Source organism: Harpia harpyja, chromosome 4 (genome assembly GCF_026419915.1).
Source record: "Harpia harpyja isolate bHarHar1 chromosome 4, bHarHar1 primary haplotype, whole genome shotgun sequence".
NCBI classification, from domain to species: Eukaryota; Metazoa; Chordata; class Aves; order Accipitriformes; family Accipitridae; genus Harpia; species Harpia harpyja.
The window spans coordinates 32248044-32269922 of record NC_068943.1 but is presented as its reverse complement, the minus strand read 5'-3'; the positions used below and the strand labels follow the sequence as shown (position 1 = coordinate 32269922).

Sequence of the window (21879 nt, the reverse complement as noted above, 5' to 3'; positions counted from 1 at the left end):
TTGTTTTGGGGGTTTGGGGGGAGGGTTTGGGTTTTTTTTTTTTATCTTCAGTGACTAACTAAGTGGAAGTCTGGAATTTTTTTATCAGGGCCAGATACTAGCCTCAACTTCAAACCTGCTGCTGTGCTCCTGCAGAAGTAGGCAGTCACCTCAATTATCTGTGCCGTGACCCCTTAAACATACCAAATGATGCTGTGCTCTAGCAAACTCCTGCTATAAAAACATGCAACAGTGCATATGAACACAAATTAGTCTCCTCCCAGTCTCAAGAAAAAGCAAGTTGCAAATACCTCCCATGCAGCTTTGCTCCTCATCCTCTTCTTTTACCTTTGCCAAATTAATTTGCTCTAAACTGATCTCATGGTTAAAACTTTTGGAGATTACAACTATTAAATCAAAGATTATCTTTAGATTCCTATTGTTGCTTTATTCGTTTCATTTTAGAAGTTCATTATCTTCCTAATGGCTTATGTGTTCTTTTTGTCTAAAATATTTCAGTATTTCATAAATATCTAGAAACTTCAGATTCTCACTGCAAAAACCAGCAGCTCTTAAACAAAATGGCTGCACTGGGCTAACTGGGAAGAAACCTTCAGCCAAAAAGAAGAGTTCTGAATCAATCTATTCATCAGTTCATAAAGCCTGACCATCAAACACACAGTGAAGACAACTGAAATAGCAACATTAAAAAGCCACAAAAATACCACACACAAAAAAAAAGCTCAAAAGCTTTTCTTGTTTTGGAAACAACATTAAAATTTATCGAAAGCTCGGCGGTTTTTTTAGGAAAATTAAAGTCAATTTAAATGTCCCGTATTACTAGCTATTGTACTGATGATCTCAGCTATGACTGATGGTTAGTTGGATTACATATATGAACTAACCGCCTCTGAAATATAGCTGTAACTTTCTGCTTTGTTTCAGAACGTCCCCTCAGGCACTCAAGTTTCACAAGCAAGGATCGTGTGACTGGATTTTTCCTCAAATGCATCACTTCATACAATTTTCACCAGCAAGGAATTTCTTAGACCAGTAATTTTGATACTATGCTTAAATTGAGCAGCCTTGGATAAGAACCCTCATTGATCTGAGAATAAGCTGTATAATGACCTTTGCCTAGAAGTTCATGCAGGACTTCCCAACTACATATAGCCGTAATTTAAAATAAAAGTCTAAACAGACTGCTGATAATCTCTTCCAAAATGAATTTCAGGGTAAGATCTTTAGTGGGTCTTGTATTTTGTCCCCCACCCAACACACTATGAAACCGAACAGAACATACACTTGGGCTGAATCTTGCAGACCTTCAGTCTGATAACCTTCAGAGCTGCTTATTTTCAGCTTACCACATCCATTGGTTTCACACACCTAAACCTACTCTTTTAAGAATGATGGATGTAAATATATTGCAAGAAGTTACCTACTAAGGCCGGGCACACTCTTGCATGTGATTGCATAGAGGTAGTCTGCCACATCCAGGCTACAGCTCAGTAAGATGAAAGTAATTCTGCACGGACACAGCAGTCCAAACTCTGCCAGTTGTGAAACTGAGCCTAATCTTTTGGGTATCTCTCCAACATGACTACAGTAACATGTCTCAATTATATTTAAATTAAGCTGTGTAATTTAAGACTGTATGCACTTATAGACTGACTTCAGAGACTTCACATTGTAATAGTTGTATTTTAGATTAATGGCCTCACTAAGATCATGGATATGCAACTTTTATGCCATGTTTTGCTTTGAGCAAAAGCACTGGTTCAGCCTCAGGAAATTAATTTATTAAATTCAAATGTAAAAGCTAAATATACTCCATGAATACTGGAATCCCTGCTAAGCCACATTCCTGAAAAACAATACATTTTGCTAGATGATTTTAGAAGAACCTCTTAGAACTTCATCAATGTGTAAAGAGATTCTTAAGTAATCTGGCATGAAGTAAAGCACTGTTGTTGAACTGTCTTAAATTACCTCTGGTAGTCCATTTGAAGCTACAATACCAATAGAATTCAAGAAAGGAATAAAGCTTGTGAAATACACATTTTTGACCTAAAAAAAAGAAAAGACATAATATTAGCAATATACAGAGGCAGCCATGCATACACTGCTTTCACGTCTTTAACAGGAAACTAAATGAGGTGTTTCTGTAATGCACTGTGTTTTGTTTTCAAGAAAGCAAAAATGGAATTGTCTACATATCCAAAATGTAGCGATATGTAAGCATGCAACACATAATCCATTCTGGAATATTAAATGACTAAACTGGGAAAGAACGGCACTCTTCCCAGCCCTCTTGTATTTCTACTTCCATCACCTGCTTGGATATTCAAAAAAAAAAACAAACCCCAAAACAAACACCAAACAAAACCCAGTCCTTTTTAGACAGGAATAGATTTAACAGCGTAGGAAAAGGGGAATGGGATCTTTAAGATCCCACACAGAAGCAATGTGCTTGTTGTGTACTTTTTCTCATCATGGGATGCAGCTGTGAAACCCCATCAGAACAGCCTTGTGTCCACACGCTCCACGCCGTGATCAGCGTGTAACTTCGTACTGCATTCTTCACACTTCAGTTTCCCTGGCGAAGTTATCACCCATACCAAAGGGTTTTGTTGGGGTTTTTAAATTACTTACTAGAGAAACTACAGAATGGTAGAATACCTTCATTACTCCCCTTGAGGAAATAGTTAAGCAAGCACAACTATTGAGATTTAAGACGACCATTTAAATAAATGCATATTCCAGATGGGGTTTAGCAGCAAGATCTAACAGACTTTAAAACACAGGCATTACCTCATCTAAATTACAATCATGCTCTTTACAAAGGACTTCAATAACTTTTGTATCGGTATCAATTTGCTTTGAAGTACGTGTATTCCTGTTCTGACCTCTTCTTGGAGTTCGAGCTGAACCATTAACAGTCACTGCAGTCACAGCAGACTCTGGAAAGATAGTCAGAACCACAACAAGGTTAGAGTCTTCTTAAGAAAGAAGAGATTTAAATTTTTAAACCTAAAGAGATTTAAACTCTGTTTTTTCAGGTCCTCTTCTTAAATATTTCCCTTTTCATCTGTTCAGCTGGGTAAAAAACCATCATTACAGAAACATTTATAAAAAGAAAACTAATTTTTAAATTTCTGCCTCAGTATTTGGACATTTTGCTTTTAAAAAGCTATTCAACACAGAATGTAATAGCACTTTCTGTAAGTAGCTTTGAATAAGCATCTGTTTTGCAAAGCTAGGAAAGCCTTATCTTTTCACAGATGAATAACTATTTTTTCTGGTTTTACAGAGGTGTGAAACAAGGAGCTGAAAGAGTAACTTTACTCTATGTGTCTGAAGGTTAATGAAGTCACAGAAGGCTTAAGTGCTGGTGGGAACCTGGAATATGGTTCTGCAGGGGATTCCTCCTTTCCCCAAATACTTCCAGGCAAACAAGTGAAATGAAAAAAAACTAATTCACCTCAAAGAAGATATGAAAAAAAACCTTAATTCAGTGAGGTAAAAATGTTTCATTTTGTTAAGCTCAAAGTAGGTAGCTTCAATAGTGTCAGCTTGAAATACATGAGTTATATTAATAACATACATTAATACCATTAAATATTGTTGGTTTAAAACTGATACTCTAATCAGCATGCTGGTCTCATTTGTAACTTCATTTGTATTTGATAACTGTTCTGAGAAAATCTGACAAACTACACTGCTTGGGTGGCTGCATCTTAATCCCCTCAGCCTTAGTCAGATCATAAAGCTTGACATCATTTAGCACAGCATGAAGCCTCTTGGTCACGAGGATTTGAACAATGCATTGTGTTATTTCCTAAAAGAATGAAGCGCTGTGTAACAGTTTATACAACACCTGCACGTATCACACAGCTTCAGGTTAGAAATCAAATGGTTTACACTTAGGACAGTGATACCCATATTTGCAATTTAGCCTGAAGCAGCAGCATTTCTTTTCAAGATACAATCCACAGGACCAAACTGTTTCCAATAAAGAGCTCCTACTCTTCATAGTCTCACTAAAAAAAAAAATACATCAGTGTGAACAGAGTTCAAAACCAGGTTGTTTCAATTCAGTGTTCTTGGAAAGAGATGTTCATTTAAGCCAACTATGGCTTTATAACATCTGAAATAAGCAGTAGCATGTATCTATCCTACTACAATCAACAAATTTAAATTCAAAAATAGTACTGAAAGAGGGCAGGGATTTGCTTGGCACAAGCCCATCCTTTCCCACCCTTTATTTGCATTGGCATTAGAATAAAAGTGAGTAAGTTTTGGTACAAAAACCCAGGTTATTTGTTCTTATCTGCAACAAATAATTACTAGGTCAGATAAATATCTTCCAAAACATGGAATTTAAAGAATATAGCAGGGAATACATCATCTATTCTATCACACTGTAACCCAAGCAGGTATTCAGTTGTGAAACAAAGAACTAAAGCAAGATTTAGGCTGTAAATACTAGTCTCACATCCAAACCCAGCAGAGGATAAACCTAGTTAGTATCAAAAAATTGTTTTCTACGTACTGTGGCTCCAAATACTTTAGTATATCAATCCCATAGCTTGCAGAAGAAAACATTGAACAAAAATAGAATTTTGTCTTTGAAAGTTACGGTAAAGGTTTGCTTTCTCTGCCTTTTTGGTGAGGTTTTCCAGGTCTGAGGGATAAAAACTGAAGGTACAAAAAGTTACTGCTGAACAGAAGTTTCTATAGTGAAGATCCATTATATTTTTACTTAAAATAAAGAAGAGCCACTTGCTAATAATAAAAGGGATGTAATAAAAGCAAAGCTATCTACGTTTTACCTCTACCGTTTTATTTTGAGCTACCACTGCAATTAGGTTGTCGATCCACCGTATATTTCTTTTAAATGTCTGTATAGTCCAGTATCTTGTACATTTCTGTTGTCATCATACTGTTGTATGTCAAAGAAATAACTGAGTCAGAGCACCATCTTTTCCTTTTGCAAGTCAAAGCAAACCTAAATTAATAGTTCTCAGTCATCGTCTACCCAGAACCTGAATTCTTTTACCAAAGTAAAACTGCTGTTTTAACAAGCCCCTGAACAACTTGTATGGGCAGAGGGCATAGCAAATGGATGGTAGGAACAGCAAAAAAAAAAAAAAAAAAAAAAGATAATTATATTAAATACACTGCCACATTCAGATTATTTAATTCAAGTTCACTATCATCCAAATTGAACTAAAACATCAAAAAATCCATTTTAATAAGTTTAAGAAGGTTTATTATGTTAATTATGAATGTTAGCATGACTACTAGAAATTTAAACCAATTTACTTTCTACTTAAGTGAACAAAAATACTAAAATCCTTACTGTATGGTTCCTTGAGCATAGCAGGAGGTGACAGTTTGATAAAATAATCTAAGACACACAGCAACAACTGGAAAGAAATCACCAGGTCATCTTCCACTTGCAACACTTTACCTGCAAACGTTTAAAAAGGTAAAGAAAACCTTTGTGAGATGTTTGACATAGTTTTGGAAGTAATTTTGAAAAAATAAAGATTTGGAAGTTCATTTAATAAAACACAACAACTAGAATCCAGAAAGCATCAAACTATGATTCTATGATTCTAAACAGGATGCTAGTGTTCTTTAAAGGCTATTAATTTTAAAACTCGCAGTTCTTAAGAGGTTTGTTGCTTTAGAGATAGCATACGTATAAATAAATTTACTGTGCACAGAAGTCCGACCTCTCAGTGCTCCTTCCTGATTTCTTTTTCATTTTACTACAGTGGAGTAACTGTGTAGACTATTTTACCTACATGAACCTCTTCTTTCTGTGCAATTCTTCCTCACTTTCTTTTTTGTGGTCTTACACAAGCTTTGTGAAAGCTGCTAAGTATTCAGAAAGCAGGAGTTGCTAGTATACAGCAAAGAGAAATTCAAAACATGCTATCACACTGTATGGTCAGCCTGTCAAATTTAATTTATATGAAATGACTTAAAAGTCACACAAATATTAGCACTAAGAGCACTTTTAAAACTACATTATTCCAGCTGTTCCCAAATTAGGATTCATATGCCAGAGAAGATTGACAGCCATTCCAAGATGGCATGCATCGCCACGAAAAATTGGGAAAGCCGAGAGCGATTCAAAACAGCTACAGACCACTACTTATGTTCTATTTACATGTGCAATTTTTGTACTATTTTCTATCATAATTAGCAAGCATCATCCAGGCTCTCCTGTGGCTTCAACTATTTGCTGGTCAATTTTGGCTTTCCTTATTCTCAATGAAAAGGCAGGCTAGAAAAACTTCGTGGGTTTTGCTTTATGCTTATGCTGCTTGGAGAATTCTCGTGAAAAAGCTCCACAAAGCTCAGCAGATCCAAGACCAGTTTCGATGGCAGAGATGTGTACACTTCACTGATAACAGACCTGGAGTAAGCAGCAATTAAGATACATGATTCATTCCTTTTTGTAGGAGTAGTACATTTGTAATGTCATTGACAGGACTGCATGGACTACTCTAATTGTTTCATCACAGCTTTAACTGGAACTTCTGCCTTTTCAAGGAAGAATCATAGCATTCAAAGGACAATTTCAGGGACTTATCTTATAATTAAATTTATTTTATTCATTTCATATATATTTACAATATATATAAGCCTATTTTAAAAAAATCTGCCAGTCTTTCGAGGTAAGCATCCATGAGTAAAATATTGGCAGACTATAAAGCACCTCAGAATAGACTCAAAGAGACAATACCAACCTTTAAAGTAAAAAAATCTTAGCAAGTTTAAGAATATAAATATTTACATACAGGAAGTAATACCAGTTAAAAGAATAGCCAAATTTCATAAAAAGGAATATTACTGAGTAGTTAAAAAAGCCACACAATCAAAACATTCTGGGCCTGTACTATGCGTATTTGTAATGCGGATGCTAGTCTCATACTGGACATGCAAAACAAAGCCATAAACTCACTTCAACACTATTCATTAAAATAACTGTCTTTTAATGAAAACCCACCTTTTGCCAGCAAAAAAGTAATCCAGTAATTTTTTAGGACTAATACAGAACTGAGTTCAGCAGAAATCCTGTAGAGACACAAAAATAAAGACTTTGCATTAACAGCTCTGTAATAATTTAAGCCATAATTTCTGAAAACGTGCTTCAGTCTACAGAACAATTTAAGACAACATGCAACATTTCCCATATAGTTTATTAACAATCTCATTCCATTCCCTACATAATTATGACTACACATTTAAAAAAAATTAAGTCTCTGTAAAGCCATTCAAGCATCAGGAAATATCTGTATTGCCCTCAGAAAAGAAAGTGAATGTAGATAATTCACTTAACTGTTACAAGCTGTTTTCTCTCTTGTGCCTTTGACTAATGCCCTATTCTCCAGTCACAGCATGAACTCAAGCTCATTTGGGAGTTGCTAAGGCATCTTTTCATCCACTCATTTGTTGCTACGATTAGGAAGCTCACTCTCCAAATGTTCGTTTCCACCATGCCGAGACACCCGCCATCGGGTGGTGATCCTTCATGGAGGAAGTGATCAAATACATATCACTTCTGCGGCTCTCATCATCTCACTGAAATTCAAAGTCCCCACTAAATCTAAATTAAACACATGACATACTATGACTTAGGTCAATCTTAATGGGTTAAAAGATAAAATGCTGGCACGTTTTACATCTTATCTTGACAAACGCAATTTAGGAAAGTCAAACTTACTCACTACTAGGTTGTTCCAGATAAATAAGGCCACAAGTCCTAGAAAATAAAAATAAATTCTTATTTTTAAACACTTTTCTGAAAGCAAACTATGCAATATCTTTGACTTGAATGTAGTAAAAAACATGCCAGTTCACAAAACATTATTCTAACTTTAAACAAATGCTGACTCTTGGAGAACAGATTAACACCACACCAACTACAGCCCTGCCAGAGCTGAAACAATGCTGTTGCTTGCATGCTTATGTCAAAGCTTAAACAGCAAAACAATTTTAATTTGGTATAATAACATCTGTTATTGTTTTCTTCCAGAAAAAGATTTGTACGTACGTTGTTACTCAGTGGCTTGTAAAACACAGCAAAGTATGTGCTACAGCTGCACAGAATACTCTACAAAAGGGCGTTTTAAAACCTTTACTATTTCTGCAGTGTCACTGCAAGCCTTGTGGCGTAATGTTGCTTCCTAATTTTTCTAAGTACGTGTCATTCCAAGAAATAAATTCAGTTTATTCAAAAACAGGAAAAAAAAAATCTTTCAAATCCTGTTTGAAAAAGATTGTTACTGCAATTCAAGTTTCAAAAAAGTAAGCAAGTGAAGAAGAGTTAGAGGAGGGACAAAAACAAAAGCACACCTGTGTAAATCTGCAATGACACTTTTATAGCCCAGAAAAGCCTTGCAATTAGTAAAAACAAATTACTTACAACTTTCATAGAACTTCATACCTTTAAGGCAACTATAAACTTTACAAAAATATTGTGATATACACGTTACCCAGGATAACAGTAAGTGTGATCGATTGGACTTTGGAAAGACAAATAAAACTTAAATCACATTTATGCCTTGATTCTATAAACTACCAAGGGGTGACCTGCTACCCCTTTCAAGGCTCATATAAGGGATATTGGAGAGCCTTTTGTGGTTTGGGAGGCAAAACGTTACAGTGGTTCAAATTCCTGTAGATGAAAATACCAGTGTTCTGAAGCAATGGTATCAAATAATACAAGTAACATGGAATGATGCTTCGATGTTTAATAACATGAAACAGTTTTCTACTGGTATATGCTATAGAGAATTTCACAGATCGATTACAAATTGCCTCAGAGGATATCAGATCTTGCCAATATGCATCTGTGCTAGCACATACTAGCCTGTAAAAGCATCAAAAGCCTTTATCATCTCTGTCTTCATGTTAAAGCATAGAGTGCAGCAGCTTACCACCTTGGAGTAACAGCAACTCAAAACAGCATCCATTTGAGAATCTCCTGATTTTCAAGTTACATACAGAAAGCTCTCGGCACTCTGCCATAAGCACGCTCGACTTATTCTGTACAAAGAGAACGCCCCTCGATTTTCATTCTATAGTCAGCTAAACCACTTGGGAAGGTTTACCTTGATTACAAGTGAGAACTGCTAATGGAGCAGGCTCTGCAATGCTCCTAGACACTGGAACAAACAGCCTTCAGTTCCAGATCTGGGATAGCAAAACTATCTTATTTGTGCTTTTTTTCTTTCCAGAGCTCCTGAGAAAGAATCTCTTGGATGAGGATTTGGGGCAGGGTGTGCAGGTAGAAATGGAAAGTCCATTAAATAAAAAATATTAGATAGTAAAACAATCCTCTTTATATCTGTAAAAAGCTTAATGAAGGGACTAGTAACCATTTGTCATGCTACTCTTACTATTGTCTGTACTGCAACAAGGGGATTTTTTAACAAAGCATTGTAATAGTTATGGAGTAAAATGTAAGATGTGTTTATTCAATGCACGTATACAGTTCCATTTCACTGTTCTGTAAATATTAGCGCACAGAGTTTAAATGGGCTCTTCTAACATACAGTTTGAAAAATCTAAATACTTAAATGTTGACAGCCATAAAGAATTAATAATTTCAAATTAAAAACATATACTACCTTTCAAACTTGTGGTATAGTGCAAGTAATACATCATATTTCTTTTTCAGCCTTGATACAGTGCTATCAACTTTAGTGCTTACAGTATCCATGTTAACATCCACCTCTTTCAGAAACTGAAAAAATGTGCATACACTGAAAAAAAGGAAAAAGATGACAGGTTATCATAACTCTGAGAATGAGTATTTTGAAACAGCTCTAAAAAAAAACCCCACAAAACAACAAACCACCCCACCAAACCCCATTGCCTTACTTCACTACAGTATTCTTACTACAACTAGCAGTAACTGAGAACCTTGTCTTGGAAACACTACTTGTTTACCTCGAGCCCCACCTTTACACTTTCCAGATGTAGGAATACTGTTCAACTGGGTAGCAGAGGTATTTCACAATATGGGCTCTACTACAGAAAGAGAATTTTCTTGGCTAGCACTATCTTTGGAAGTCAGAATTTGCAATTTCTTCTGTGCTCTGCCAGTAAAACCACAAATAACCAACACCGACATCTCGACTCTTCTGTTCTACCTAAAAGTTCTACTTTAGAAATGTTCTTGCTACCCTAAGAACACGAACCTTGGCTCCATCCATGCTAAAGAGAGACCTAGGAATGAAAACTGAGATGAATGCATTGAATTATATGGAATTTCAGGTCTTGCAACAGCTATTGGGGGCAAGGACATGCCCACTCTTTGGAAATATTATTACACAGGGGACCAAAGTTTTCCCTACTCATCTGTGTAATTTTATGGCCATCAAGAAAGCATCTTGTTATGTTCATAACCAAAATGAGCAGATTGCTAAAAATTAATTAGGAGGAAGCTATCAACTATATTCAACTCTTTCAACTGTATCAAATATATTTTGATCCTTTATCAGAATATAGTATTCTGAAATACTTTCTGATCCTTGTCAGATTAAAAAACAGAATACAAAACCAGTCAGAAGTTCATTCAGGAGTTCTTTTACCATGGAATGAAAAATGTTTCCAATATATCTGTGTGGCTCTTGAGGATAACATGACTGGTAGAAATCTCTGCCAGTTTGACCTTATAGCTGACAAAAAGCCCAGGGCTAACAAGCAACTGAGTATTGCTAAAATCAAAATCAGCAGAGTAATAGCTTACTCTTTGAAACCCAAAGGGAAAAAGTGTCTTTCAGCTTGCAGCACAAGTTGGTCTGTACTCAGGTGGAACACGCTGAACGTTGCTGCACAAATGCAATTGGATTTCATCCACGCGGTTCCAAGTCAGTCAAGACTGAAGAGATTAAGTCGAAACATAGGACCTGACCGCTGCTCTGGGACATGATGCAAGGTAGAAGAGGCATAAAGAAGTCCAGTCAAAACAGATGACTTCCAGGAAAAAGGCTATTCTGGGGCTACGTCCATGACATGCCCAGCATTCTGCCTTAGCCTCCTACCCTAGAGCACTGAAAGGCACACGCTTTCGACACACAGCACAGTTATTAGGCAGATGGCACTGGAATTCTTCCTTAGATGAATCCAACACAAGGTATGCCTATTACTGTTGCCACCTACATTTACCTTAAAAGCAAATACTGTCCTATAATCTTAACTTCTGTATTATGAACTTAGCGAATATACAATATAACAGTAACAATCCCCTAGCAAAAAGCACGTGCAAAAGTACATCATCTAGACTGGCATTAAAATGTTTGAAAAAGAGCAGCCTGCTGGCAAACTATTGGAAGAGTAACATTTTTTTCCACTTCTTGATTTAGCCCAGGCCTAATGTTGGAAAAAAGGTTTTATAGAAAATCTTCTTCATACAGGGAAAGAAAGGAAAATATTTTAAGTGTAATTTACACCAACCTACATTGATGAAGACTTTAGGTTGAGCAAGAACAAGAATCAGCTGTGTGATACAATCAAAGCCAATCACAGTTGAATCAAACAAGTATCATTGCTCCCTCAGCTAAAATACAGTAGCAAGACTCCTAGTTTACAGAAATATTGAGAATTCCCATAAGTAGCCTTCACTTTAAAATCAACTAGCCTGATATGCACAAAGATTCACAATGCTTTAAAAACATTCTCTTTTTAAAAGTGTTGACTAGTTAACTATTGAAATCTAAACTCACACGCTTCAACTCACTTACCTTATGCTTATACTTTTCAGAAGCTCTGTGAAAGTGAATGTCATTTCATCCAGATCAATTGCTACAATAAAGATACAGACTCCCCATGTTTCCTTTTTCTTTTTGTTATAAGCCTTTTAGAAAAAGAGAAAACAGGTTTTATTTTTATTATGCAATAAAAGTGGGTAATAGATGGAAAGCATTAATTTGTCCAAACTAGATTAGAAACAGTAAAACAAAACACCCTCAAGCAAACATTTGACTATGATAGCCAATTATTTGATAACTGAAAACCATTACAAGTTTTATGTTACAAATGAAAGACCAAGCACTTCAAACTCTAGGAATAAGAGTGCAAGATCAATTTTACCCATACAATTCAGCAAAGCCTCGAAATAGCTTTGGTTCCACAGAACATTTATGCGAAGCAGAAGCCACGTTGTGGTTTTTTTTTTAAAGTTACTATATTTGACCATAACAAGACACTGAAGGTTAAGGAATCAGGAGAGAAGCCAGAAGAATGAAATATAAAATCATTACAAGGACAGGCAATAAATACTCATCAACTTTATTCTCCAGCTAGGTCTCAACCACTTATCACAGCTGAACCACAGACCCATCTCTTTGTTTAGTAAAGCATGATAGTAACAAGCACCTTTGGGCATTTTCCTACCATACATCTACACTTAAGGTCTGTCTTCTGCTGCTTAGGAGTAAGGTATGAACCGTAACCAATCATCCTTCGCCAAGAAAAAGTCATCCCGCAATGACACACATGCCACCCACGCAGAGTTCACTCTTGACGGTTCACAACCGAGTCCTTTGGAGCCGGCCAGGCATCAGTTACAACTCCAGTACCCCTCCACCAAAACAGCATCTCAAGGGAAAACCTCTAAAGAGCAATGTTTTGTAAAAGCACGGAAGAAAAAAAAAAAAAAAAACTTAAGCAGGTATACCACAGGTTTTGGAAACAAAGCTATTTTGAAGACAGAACTAGGTGTGGTGCAGCCCTGCAAGACCCCTAAACCAGCAAACTCATAAAATACTCTTCGGATATTTGGCATCCTTGCGAAGAAATCTCCAACACCACCCAGGCCCACGGCCGCAGCAGCAAAGGAGCGGCATTTGAGCACGTCCCTCAGCAGCTCTAGGTCTGTCAAATTTTTTTTTTTTTTTTTTTTTTTTTTTTTTTTTTTTTTTTTTTTTGCAATTGCTCTGCTTCTTTCTTGGGACCAGTGTTTATACCTTCACGAAGACTGGCTGGGGCCTCCTCCAAAGAAAAGTTTCACTGGTTTGTGCAATCAATAAGAGTTATAGTACAGGCTTGAATGCTAAAGTAACCAGACACCTTCAACAACATGGTAACTGTCCATTATTTATGTTACTACTTTCTTTCTGCATTGCTATTTGAGTGTTTCTACAAATGGTGACATCTTGTAGAACAGAAAATTATTTTGAAAGAAGCTATTAACAGACTGAGATGCATTTGATGATATGTAAAGGAACGGATATTAATATCAAGTAGTCACTGTCTCTCTGTTTATTGGAAACCCTCAGTTTTCAGATATTTTCTGTACTATTGTATACCACCAGCAACCTAAAGGTGAGGCAAATAATTGCTCTCGAGGGAGTTTTGCACAGAAGAAAGGCTTTGCCAAGAGATGCACTCCCACCATCTCAACAATCCTTTGCTGACAGGTACAACAAACTACCAGGCACACAAGAACAAAAACGTCCTTTGGGATAGGGATGTCTGTTTTCCTGCATTAATATGTCTGTGATACATTGTAAAAAATTTTGAAGGTTAAGGCTAGCTAGTGAGCTACCAAGAAGAAGGATGACTACTCACTTACCGAGGGCACCACTGCCACTGGAGTCGGCTGACCTTGTTTCATAAATAAGTTCCCTTCACTTCATGCTCCTGCAAACTCGGACCATGACATGTAAATGCAACATCTCATAGGGCAGGAGGACCGAGTGCTAGAAAGTGGTGAAATTGTTCCTGGTTTGCTGCCTACCCAAACAAGCCCAGCTCTCCTAGGCAGCTTAGCTCTACCCTGGGAGGATGAATGCTTGAAGGCTATAGCAATAGTTTAACTGGTAAGAGCGAGGTCTGGTTTTGCAAGAACAATCTTTAAACTCCTTACCCAGCATGGTTTGGAGTAACAACTCATTTATTTCTACCATTAAACAAGACGGCAGCCTGTCAATCCACTAGATTCAAACCATTACGGTGAGTCAAACTCTGATATCAGGACTAACTCCATATCCACTGCTAGCGTTACAGGATGCTTTGGGCTCCTTCTCCTCAACCAGACAGAAGATGTTGGATGACTGCTGGCCTAACACAAAAATTACACAGAACCCAGGATAAACAAATAGATTGTGATTTTTTTCTAGTAGCAAAGAAAAGGTGAGCAGCACCTGAGCATGCCCACCTCTTAACATCAGCTGAGGCAGGGAGGGAGGAGAGGAAAACATGAAAGAACACCAGGCTGGGACTATCCTACCAGCTACTGCTGGTTAAAACACCCAAAGACGCAGGTCAAATGCGGTTTCTTTGGAAAATAAGACTATCTGCCCATACCCATGCATGAAGATTTTAGTGATTTTAATACATAAAATATAAACATCATGGGGTAGGAGAAGAGGAGAAGAGTTAAGAAGAGGTCTTCCTGACAAGTCAGACTCCTGAATATTCTCCTCTTCATACCCCTTCTCTCCCAAAGCTCACAAACATTTTTCAAGTTCTTTCCTACACAAATGAGTTAATGCTGACTGCAGAACAAAAATGCAGCAGCATCACCCCGTTCAACTATTTTGCCAGTGTCGTAACTCCAGGGGAGCCAATCCTATGACACAAATTAACGGTTTGTTTACAGCCAAAGCCAGACGATCCATCCCAGATGGACTTGAGGGCATGGGAATAGATGCAAGACAAATTCACAGCCAGAAATTCATTTCTGAGGGTTTTCTTCTTGACCACAGTCTGACTCAAGATCTTTGTTGATACAGCACCACTACAGAAAACAGGCAGGACAATGGCTCGACATTTGTCCTTGGCTGCCAGTTCCAATAAGATGACTTCTAGTGATCTTATTTCAACTTACTGTGAATCAAAGCCCACCAATAGCTAACTCAAAGATTACTTAGCACCTAGTAGTCTACATAGATTTCCTTCCTTTTTTTAATTTAGGATTCTGGGGAACCAGTGCTGCAACTTCAGGCAATGTAGGTCAGTTCTGTTGAATCAATATAGGTTTCTGTAAGAAAAGATTTAAAACTCTCACAAACTCTTTCAAAATATTTCTCTCTCATTCTGGACTTACTATTACTACTATTTAATCTATTTTTAGCAGATCATCAGTTTGCCTAATTCTAGGGAAAACAACCTGGAGGAGCCATAGGCTTAAAATGCTCATCAAAGTGAACTACTGTGAAATGCGATTCTTGCCTCTCTTCCTTCCAGATGTTCCAAGGTGTTAAAAGGTAGTAACAGAAATAACTTCTGTTCTCTACCTCAAGAGGTTCTCCAGTGCTAAGCCAGTCACGAGGAGATGGTCACAGGAAGTCTCAGCTCTAGTTTGCAGTTAGAGATGTTTATTATTCTGCCAACACTGATAACAGTTTTGATGACAGCCTACGAAAGTGATCCAGGAATAGAAACTTCAAATGATGTTGTGCAAAAGAAGGTCAAGAGAAATGTACATGAGAAACATGCAAACGCAGATGGGTATTTGAATCAAATGGGATATAGGATGTCACACCATAAATAGCAAAACCCTGATTTTTGAAGGGGAAGAGGTAGAATTTGCTGGCTTACCAAAACCTCAGCCACCACGTCCTAATCAATATAGACAACTAGCTAGATGGTACAAGACACATTCAAAGATATGTTTATGATTACAGGGGGGGAAGATGGCAGGGAAAAAGAATCAAGAAGCATTCACATTAGAAAACTGATCAGAATTAAGACTTGTAGGAAAAATTTCATAGAAAAAAAATTCTGAAAGTGAATACTGTACCCACTGTCTGCATATAAGAAGCTCTGTGTAACGACAGTTAGATCCTCCATTTTTCTGCAATAACTGTTTTAAATTTTCTGTTGAACACTGTTGTCTGGAATGGAAGATTACTACTAGTTCTCAACAGATTAAATAAAATTCAAACATAACACTAGCTAAAAGTAATGGAAGTCAACGGAAAGTATTGAACTGATGAAAACAGTTCTTCTGATATGAAAACTTCCCATTACACTTCTTTTGCACGTAGCAAGACCGGAGGGGACAACAGTCTTTCCCCAGGATGGGCAGATGATGAGTAAAAGAAGAAACTGTATGCCAGTTAGCTGTGCTTTTAAAGTGCAAGGGCACAACACACACATGCAATGCACCTGCTACTAAGATACCAAATACAACCAGCAAGAGGCCACGGTGATGATTTATGTTTGCTTCGGGACTTTCAGTAGCTCTTTGGTTTTGTTTAATAACAGAGGATCCTAAAATATCTGTTATTTTGCTCATCCACCCAAAGCTCCAGTGGATTCAGGTTCAGTTTAGCTGCAGTTCTATAAATAAGAAACAAAGGTCTACAGACAGAAAAGACTTTATTAGCTCATATGTGTTTCATGCTTTTGACAAAAGCAAGAAGCCTCTGTGTGCCTTTTAACATGAGCATGAGGTGGTTTACCAACTACAGTGTTTTCCTTTTCATCAGAAATTACAACCAAGAGGAAGTGATTTAATTTAAATGTGAAATTTTATGGATTGGGAACATTTGACCTGCTCATCACTAACTTTTCAGCCTATAGAGAGCAACCTTGATATATTTAAGAACTCATTATTTCATTCCTCCACTTTAGCTACAGTTCATCATTTAAGTTTTCTTCACTAAGAACACAGTTCAACTCTCACGTGAATCAAGTGCTCTGCGGTATCTGCATACCAGTGTAAGCCACCAGTCGGAGATAATTTCAGAATGTAAGATGAGCAATTACAAACAAGGAAAGATGAGAGAAACATCTTCAGATGCTAGACACTTGGGGGGGGGGGGGGGGGGGAAGTAAGGCAGCAATTAATACATTCTCACGTCCATGGGGCACAGAATAATCACCACTGGCTTGAATTATAACACAGAAACAGATTAGCATAGTACTTGGGAAAAAAAAAAATCATGAGCAAAGAAAGTTAAACTAGGAAGGATTAACTATGCAGACTGCAGATCTTTCATCATCAGAATTTTTTAATAGTGGGTTAGACAGACACTTGATAAAAATGACTCAGGAATTCATGAGTCTGAGCAGCAGCAGCAGAACAGTGGGCCACATTTCCCAAACAGTGCTATGAACAGCAAACAAAAAACAAAGCGCCTGCCCATGCACCACATCCTACAGCAAGTTGGGTTGATGAGGTTGAAGCACACCAGACCCTATGCCTCAAGGTCCTTGGCAGACTTCAACTTCTACCAATTTCCTAAACCACTTTAATTTTTGTTGCAGAAGTTCAGTTCCAATTTAGTCACCATGTCATCTGCTCCTCATGTTGGTTCTTTCCAATATATTAAGCAACAATTCACTCAAATTTCTTTTTCCTGCTTACATCACCCAATATGCTACTTCAGATTCTCATTTTGATGTTCTTTACAAAAACAAACAGTAGCAGAACACAACAAAGCCCTGAACCTTTTCCTAGCAGTATTAGTATGACTTCCAGGACCTCTCCTAGTCTTTCTTACACCAACAATCACATGCTGCTCACCAAAGCACATCAGTAATTCCACTAAGTCTATTTACTCCATCTAGATTTTACAGGCACTATTGATTCATAACACAGATTTCAGGACAGTTATAAAAAAAAAAAACAAAAACAAGTACAAGAGAAGCAAGCATCAGAGCCAATTTTCTAAGTCAACAACTGTCGGTGTAGAAGAGTTTTGAAATTAAGACGGTAAAATCTACAACTCTAAATCAAATATTTTGCTTATCTAGGTAGCTTGGTTTGGTAAACAAGAGATATGATAGAAAGAGCAAAAGTCTTTGTATGTCACTAATGCAGCAGCTCTTATTTATATATACACTTCCATGTTTACAAAAAACTTGCACGGGAGTTCACCAGATACAAAAAGAATGTAAAATAAAACATCTTTCTGGTCATGCATTGGGTACCTTCCTTTACACCGTATACCAACAGCGTTGATTCAGTACAGCATTTCTGGAACCAGCGTTTGGGGTTTTGTCTCAGAGATTTCAAGTTATGATTTTATTGTAGAAGAGTGTAATTAAACTCTGGCTGTCATAGAGGAAAACTTTACCACTGTATTTAACAGACATAGTGGTTTGAACAATCTCTCTCTGCAGGTCTAGTTTTTCCAGCTACAAGTCAGCCTCAATTTTCCAGGAAGATCGTGTAACCATCTCTCTCTCCTGTCACCTTCCTCCACACCTCTCACAGGGGTTCAGCTGTGATAGGGTGCAGCTGTTTATCCTTGACTCAAATTGCTGCAGAAACAGGTAAGTTGAGAGCACTGGAAGAAAAGCTGCAGTGCAGAGCTATGCAAGACATGAAAGGTGACATTTCAGACAGAAGTGGGATCGCTGGTAGCTCAAAGATTCAAAACAAAAAATATCAGCATGGAAAGGTGTGACATGCTGAAGGAAAAAAAGCAGCAAATCAGCCAGTTTTGGTGGTGCCAGTGGCTTCAGTGGGTAATAGCACAGAGGATTCATTCCAGGGAGCAGCAGACACCAAGCTTTCTCCTCCTGACTGATGCCTACCTGGCCAGCAAAGACTGTTTAGGTGTCTCACTGAAGTGCAGGCACACTTCAGCTGATAGGTCACTACATTGCTAGGAGCAATCTTTTGTGTGCATGCGCCAAAAATAATTGCTTCGTATTTTTAAGCTGCATATACCTTGTTTGCAGAGTCTCTTTGCACACGGTTACATGTACCCTAAGTGACCCAAAAAGGAGAGTACTAGTAGATGTTTTCCCTTTAACTCACTAAATATTCACTGAGAAAGGATAGAGCAGGTGCTCAGACTAGGTCCAAGCCCACATTTGCACACTGAATCTCTGCCAGTTACCACCGTACCTTCTGTCTGGGCCACGCCGCTTCCTAGTTAGCGCTGTGAGTCCCCTCTACATCCTCAGAGGCTTGGCAGGCACAATTCTGACATCAACCACAAAGAACAAGGCCAGTGTGCCAGGGAAAGTAAGGTTTCAGGTCTTCATGCTCTGTAAATGCCTTGAGAGTGGGATCATTAGATGCTATTTCTATCGGTGGCCTGATGATTTAACCTTCCCCAAGTCAAGCCAACTACAGGGTTAAACAGAAGTGTTCTGGTAGGTATTTGTCTCAACTGGTGTCCTGCTATTTCCCTTTTTGCTCGAGAACAGAAAGCTGCTACATAAGCAGCTTCTGTTCCAGTTCAGAACCGAACAGGTTAGCACTGAACCACGTTGTTTAAAACACAGGCAGCTGGTGCTTGCAGGACAAACCCTGGGACAGCCCAGCCAGCACATTACCTTTACCCGAGGAGGAGAAAGGAGCGGGCATTTATATACAGCCTCCTCCTGAGCCCCTGCAACCTGAACCAGAGCCACCCTGAGAAGCTGGGGTCCCCATGATAACAGCTTGACTCAGAAAGAGCAGCAGCAATCAGCCAGGTTGTTAATTCGCTTGACTTCACACTCAGGTGAAGCCTGCACTGGTCTCAGCTAGAAGCAGCAACTCCAGTGCCTGCCAGGTCCCCACGGAGGCACATGCTTGCCAGCTTCCTCACTTCCACACCTTGCCGATACCTCCAAAAGTTTGAGGAAAAGGCCTTGGATTGAACCACAGTGTAACACAGACTTTCTCCTACACACTGAAAGGCTCTTAGCATAGGCCTTAATTGCAAGACAATAAATATTATCTATATGTCACAATGAAGATCTAGTCCTTGCCCTGTTCTGGCCAGGTAAAGGAAGCAGGTCATCTTCAGATGCTGAAAGGAAGGGTTTCAAAAACCCTGTATCTTATCTGGCCACTGCTAGGTAATGATCACTGAAAACAAAATTCCACCTGCGAGTGAAATTTGCAGAAATACACTGAAACCTGCCTTGTTTTTTTCACTCAATAGAACTGACTGCTCCTGTTTTAGTCCATATAGAGGAGTTCGACTATGCTTTTAAGTGAACGTTCCCTAGGAACATCCATGGCCAGAAATTGTATCTGTTACTGAAAAAGCTGTACACAGTCTCTCTCCCACACTGTTACCATATTGTGTTGCAAAACTCAAATGCATCAAGAGCTGGTATACACACACTGCAGTTTAAAACCCACAGACAACAAGGTATTACTAGTGACAGCATAGCTGCAGCACGTCAGCTCAAGCTGCAGAAGAATAAGGAGAAGTCGCAACAAATACATGGATGCTAGCCCACACAGTGGGAATAATACCCCAACCAGGTATTCTGAATCTAATTCAGGTCTGTATAACAAAGCTTTGGTTGTGATTTAATTGTATTGTAGCTGTTCCCTGAGTCAGCTTGTTGAGACAGCAGTAATACTCTGAGAAGAAGGAAAAAAAAAAAATCAGAAAAGGGCATAACATTTTACTCTGTTTACACATGCCCAATGACTAACTTTGAACGGAAATACCTCAACGATAAGTACATACAGATTAACATTATGCAGTAGGAAAAAAGTTTAAGATTTCTCTGCAATAGTCATCTCCGGACCCTTTCTGCAGCCTCATAAAAAAAGGACGCAGCGGGAAGAAATACAGAGAAACACACGACGAGATGACCTGCATAAAGCCGACTCAGACATATTTGAAACAACTTGCGGTTTGAAGAATTAGCTGATGACTCGGTGTTGTTTTCTAGTGTCATTTATTAGTAACCTAAAAGAATTCTTGTGTCTGTACCTTTACTGGAAAACATTAACAAAATAAGGGAGGTATCTAGAAACTGGTTTATATAGATGCATATGTGGCAACCTCCAACTTCAGCCTAACTGCGCTTGGAAAAAACAAACCCACACCGCACAACCCTTGGCTGCGGGACACTTGGCCCCCAGTCCTGCAACGTTACGGGTTGATATTTCAGCTCAGGCATACGACTAGACCCCAGAACGGAGATCTGACTTCCAAGCAGCCGGTACTCACCGGAGCTCCATCTGCAGCCGTTAAGCTCTCGTACGTCTTCCACGCCTTCTCCCTCACGCTCTCCGACACCTTCAGAGCATCGCAGAGCCCGACGAAGTCCGCTTCGCCGATTTCGAGCCTAAGGGATAAGAAGATGTCAACAGCGGGGACACCCCCTCCCCCCCTCCTCCTCCTCCTCCTCCTCCTCCAGCATACCCACTACCCACCTCAACAGCTGCCAAAGGGGCACCCCGGGGGTGACAACGACCCACCCCGGGGTGACAACGACACCCCCCCAGGGTGACAACGACCCACCCCCCCCCCGGGAAGCACCACAACCCCCTTCCCCCGTGTCGTCCCCCCCCATCCCGGGATGTCTCAGAGACCCCCGGCAGCGCAGCCCGGGCCTGCCACACATCCCCCCCCACCAAAGACGGTCCCGGCCCGGGACGGGGACGTTTTACCGTGTGGGGGCGGTGGGTGCCGGAGCGGAGCCACCGTCAGGGCTGACGCGTTGGTTCCTCACGGCGGCGGCCGCCGCCCTGCGGGGGGGCTTGGGCGGCATAGAGGCCCACGGGCGGCCGTTAGGCCCCGCCGCCGTTGAGAGGCCCCGCCGCCCTCAAACGCTCCGCTCTTCTCTCTCGCGCCCCGCCGCCCAAACCGCGGGAAAACTGCGTCACCGCCAACCGCTCTGCCGTCACTTCCGGGCCGGCTGCCGCTCCCCCACCCCACCCACCGGCGAGGAACGGCGACCGCGCCCTCCGCCCCCCCCGCCCCAAACACGAACCGGCTCGGCGCGCCTGAGGAAGAGGGAAGGAGGAGCTTCCCGCGCTAAGCGCTCAGCCAATGAGCGCGCGTCTTTCCTCCGCGCTTAGCCAATGGGAGGCGGCTCCGCTGCCTGCGTCCCCGGTAATTGGAGGGGAGGAGGGGGGCGGGGTTTACCTCCCTGAGGGAGCGGCGGGATGGCGGTGGAGCCGGCTCTCCCTCACGCCTACGGCGGCGTCTCTCGCCCTCCTGGACTCGG

The 21879-nt window shown here is 39.7% G+C and overlaps 1 protein-coding gene across 3 annotated transcripts in view; it reads right to left on the bottom strand.

Annotated features, from left to right (window-relative positions):
• Window positions 1–21523, bottom strand: part of RB1 (RB transcriptional corepressor 1) — an 83173-nt gene extending 61650 nt beyond the window's left edge. Inside the window, exons 1-9 of one of the 3 annotated variants that reach the window (XM_052786130.1) lie at window positions 21320–21523; window positions 20877–20994; window positions 11751–11863; window positions 9633–9767; window positions 7724–7762; window positions 7007–7074; window positions 5345–5455; window positions 2794–2942; window positions 1972–2049 (exon numbers count right to left, since the gene is read on the bottom strand). In XM_052786130.1, the coding sequence (XP_052642090.1) occupies window positions 1972–2049; window positions 2794–2942; window positions 5345–5455; window positions 7007–7074; window positions 7724–7762; window positions 9633–9767; window positions 11751–11863; window positions 20877–20994; window positions 21320–21420 (912 nt within the window). In that variant the 5' untranslated portion in view covers window positions 21421–21523. Of the gene's footprint in view, window positions 1–1971; window positions 2050–2793; window positions 2943–5344; window positions 5456–7006; window positions 7075–7339; window positions 7532–7723; window positions 7763–9632; window positions 9768–11750; window positions 11864–20876; window positions 20995–21319 lie in introns of those variants that run through there. The other 2 variants (XM_052786128.1, XM_052786131.1) reach the window with 2 other exon arrangements.
• Window positions 21524–21879: the final 356 nt, after the last annotated feature.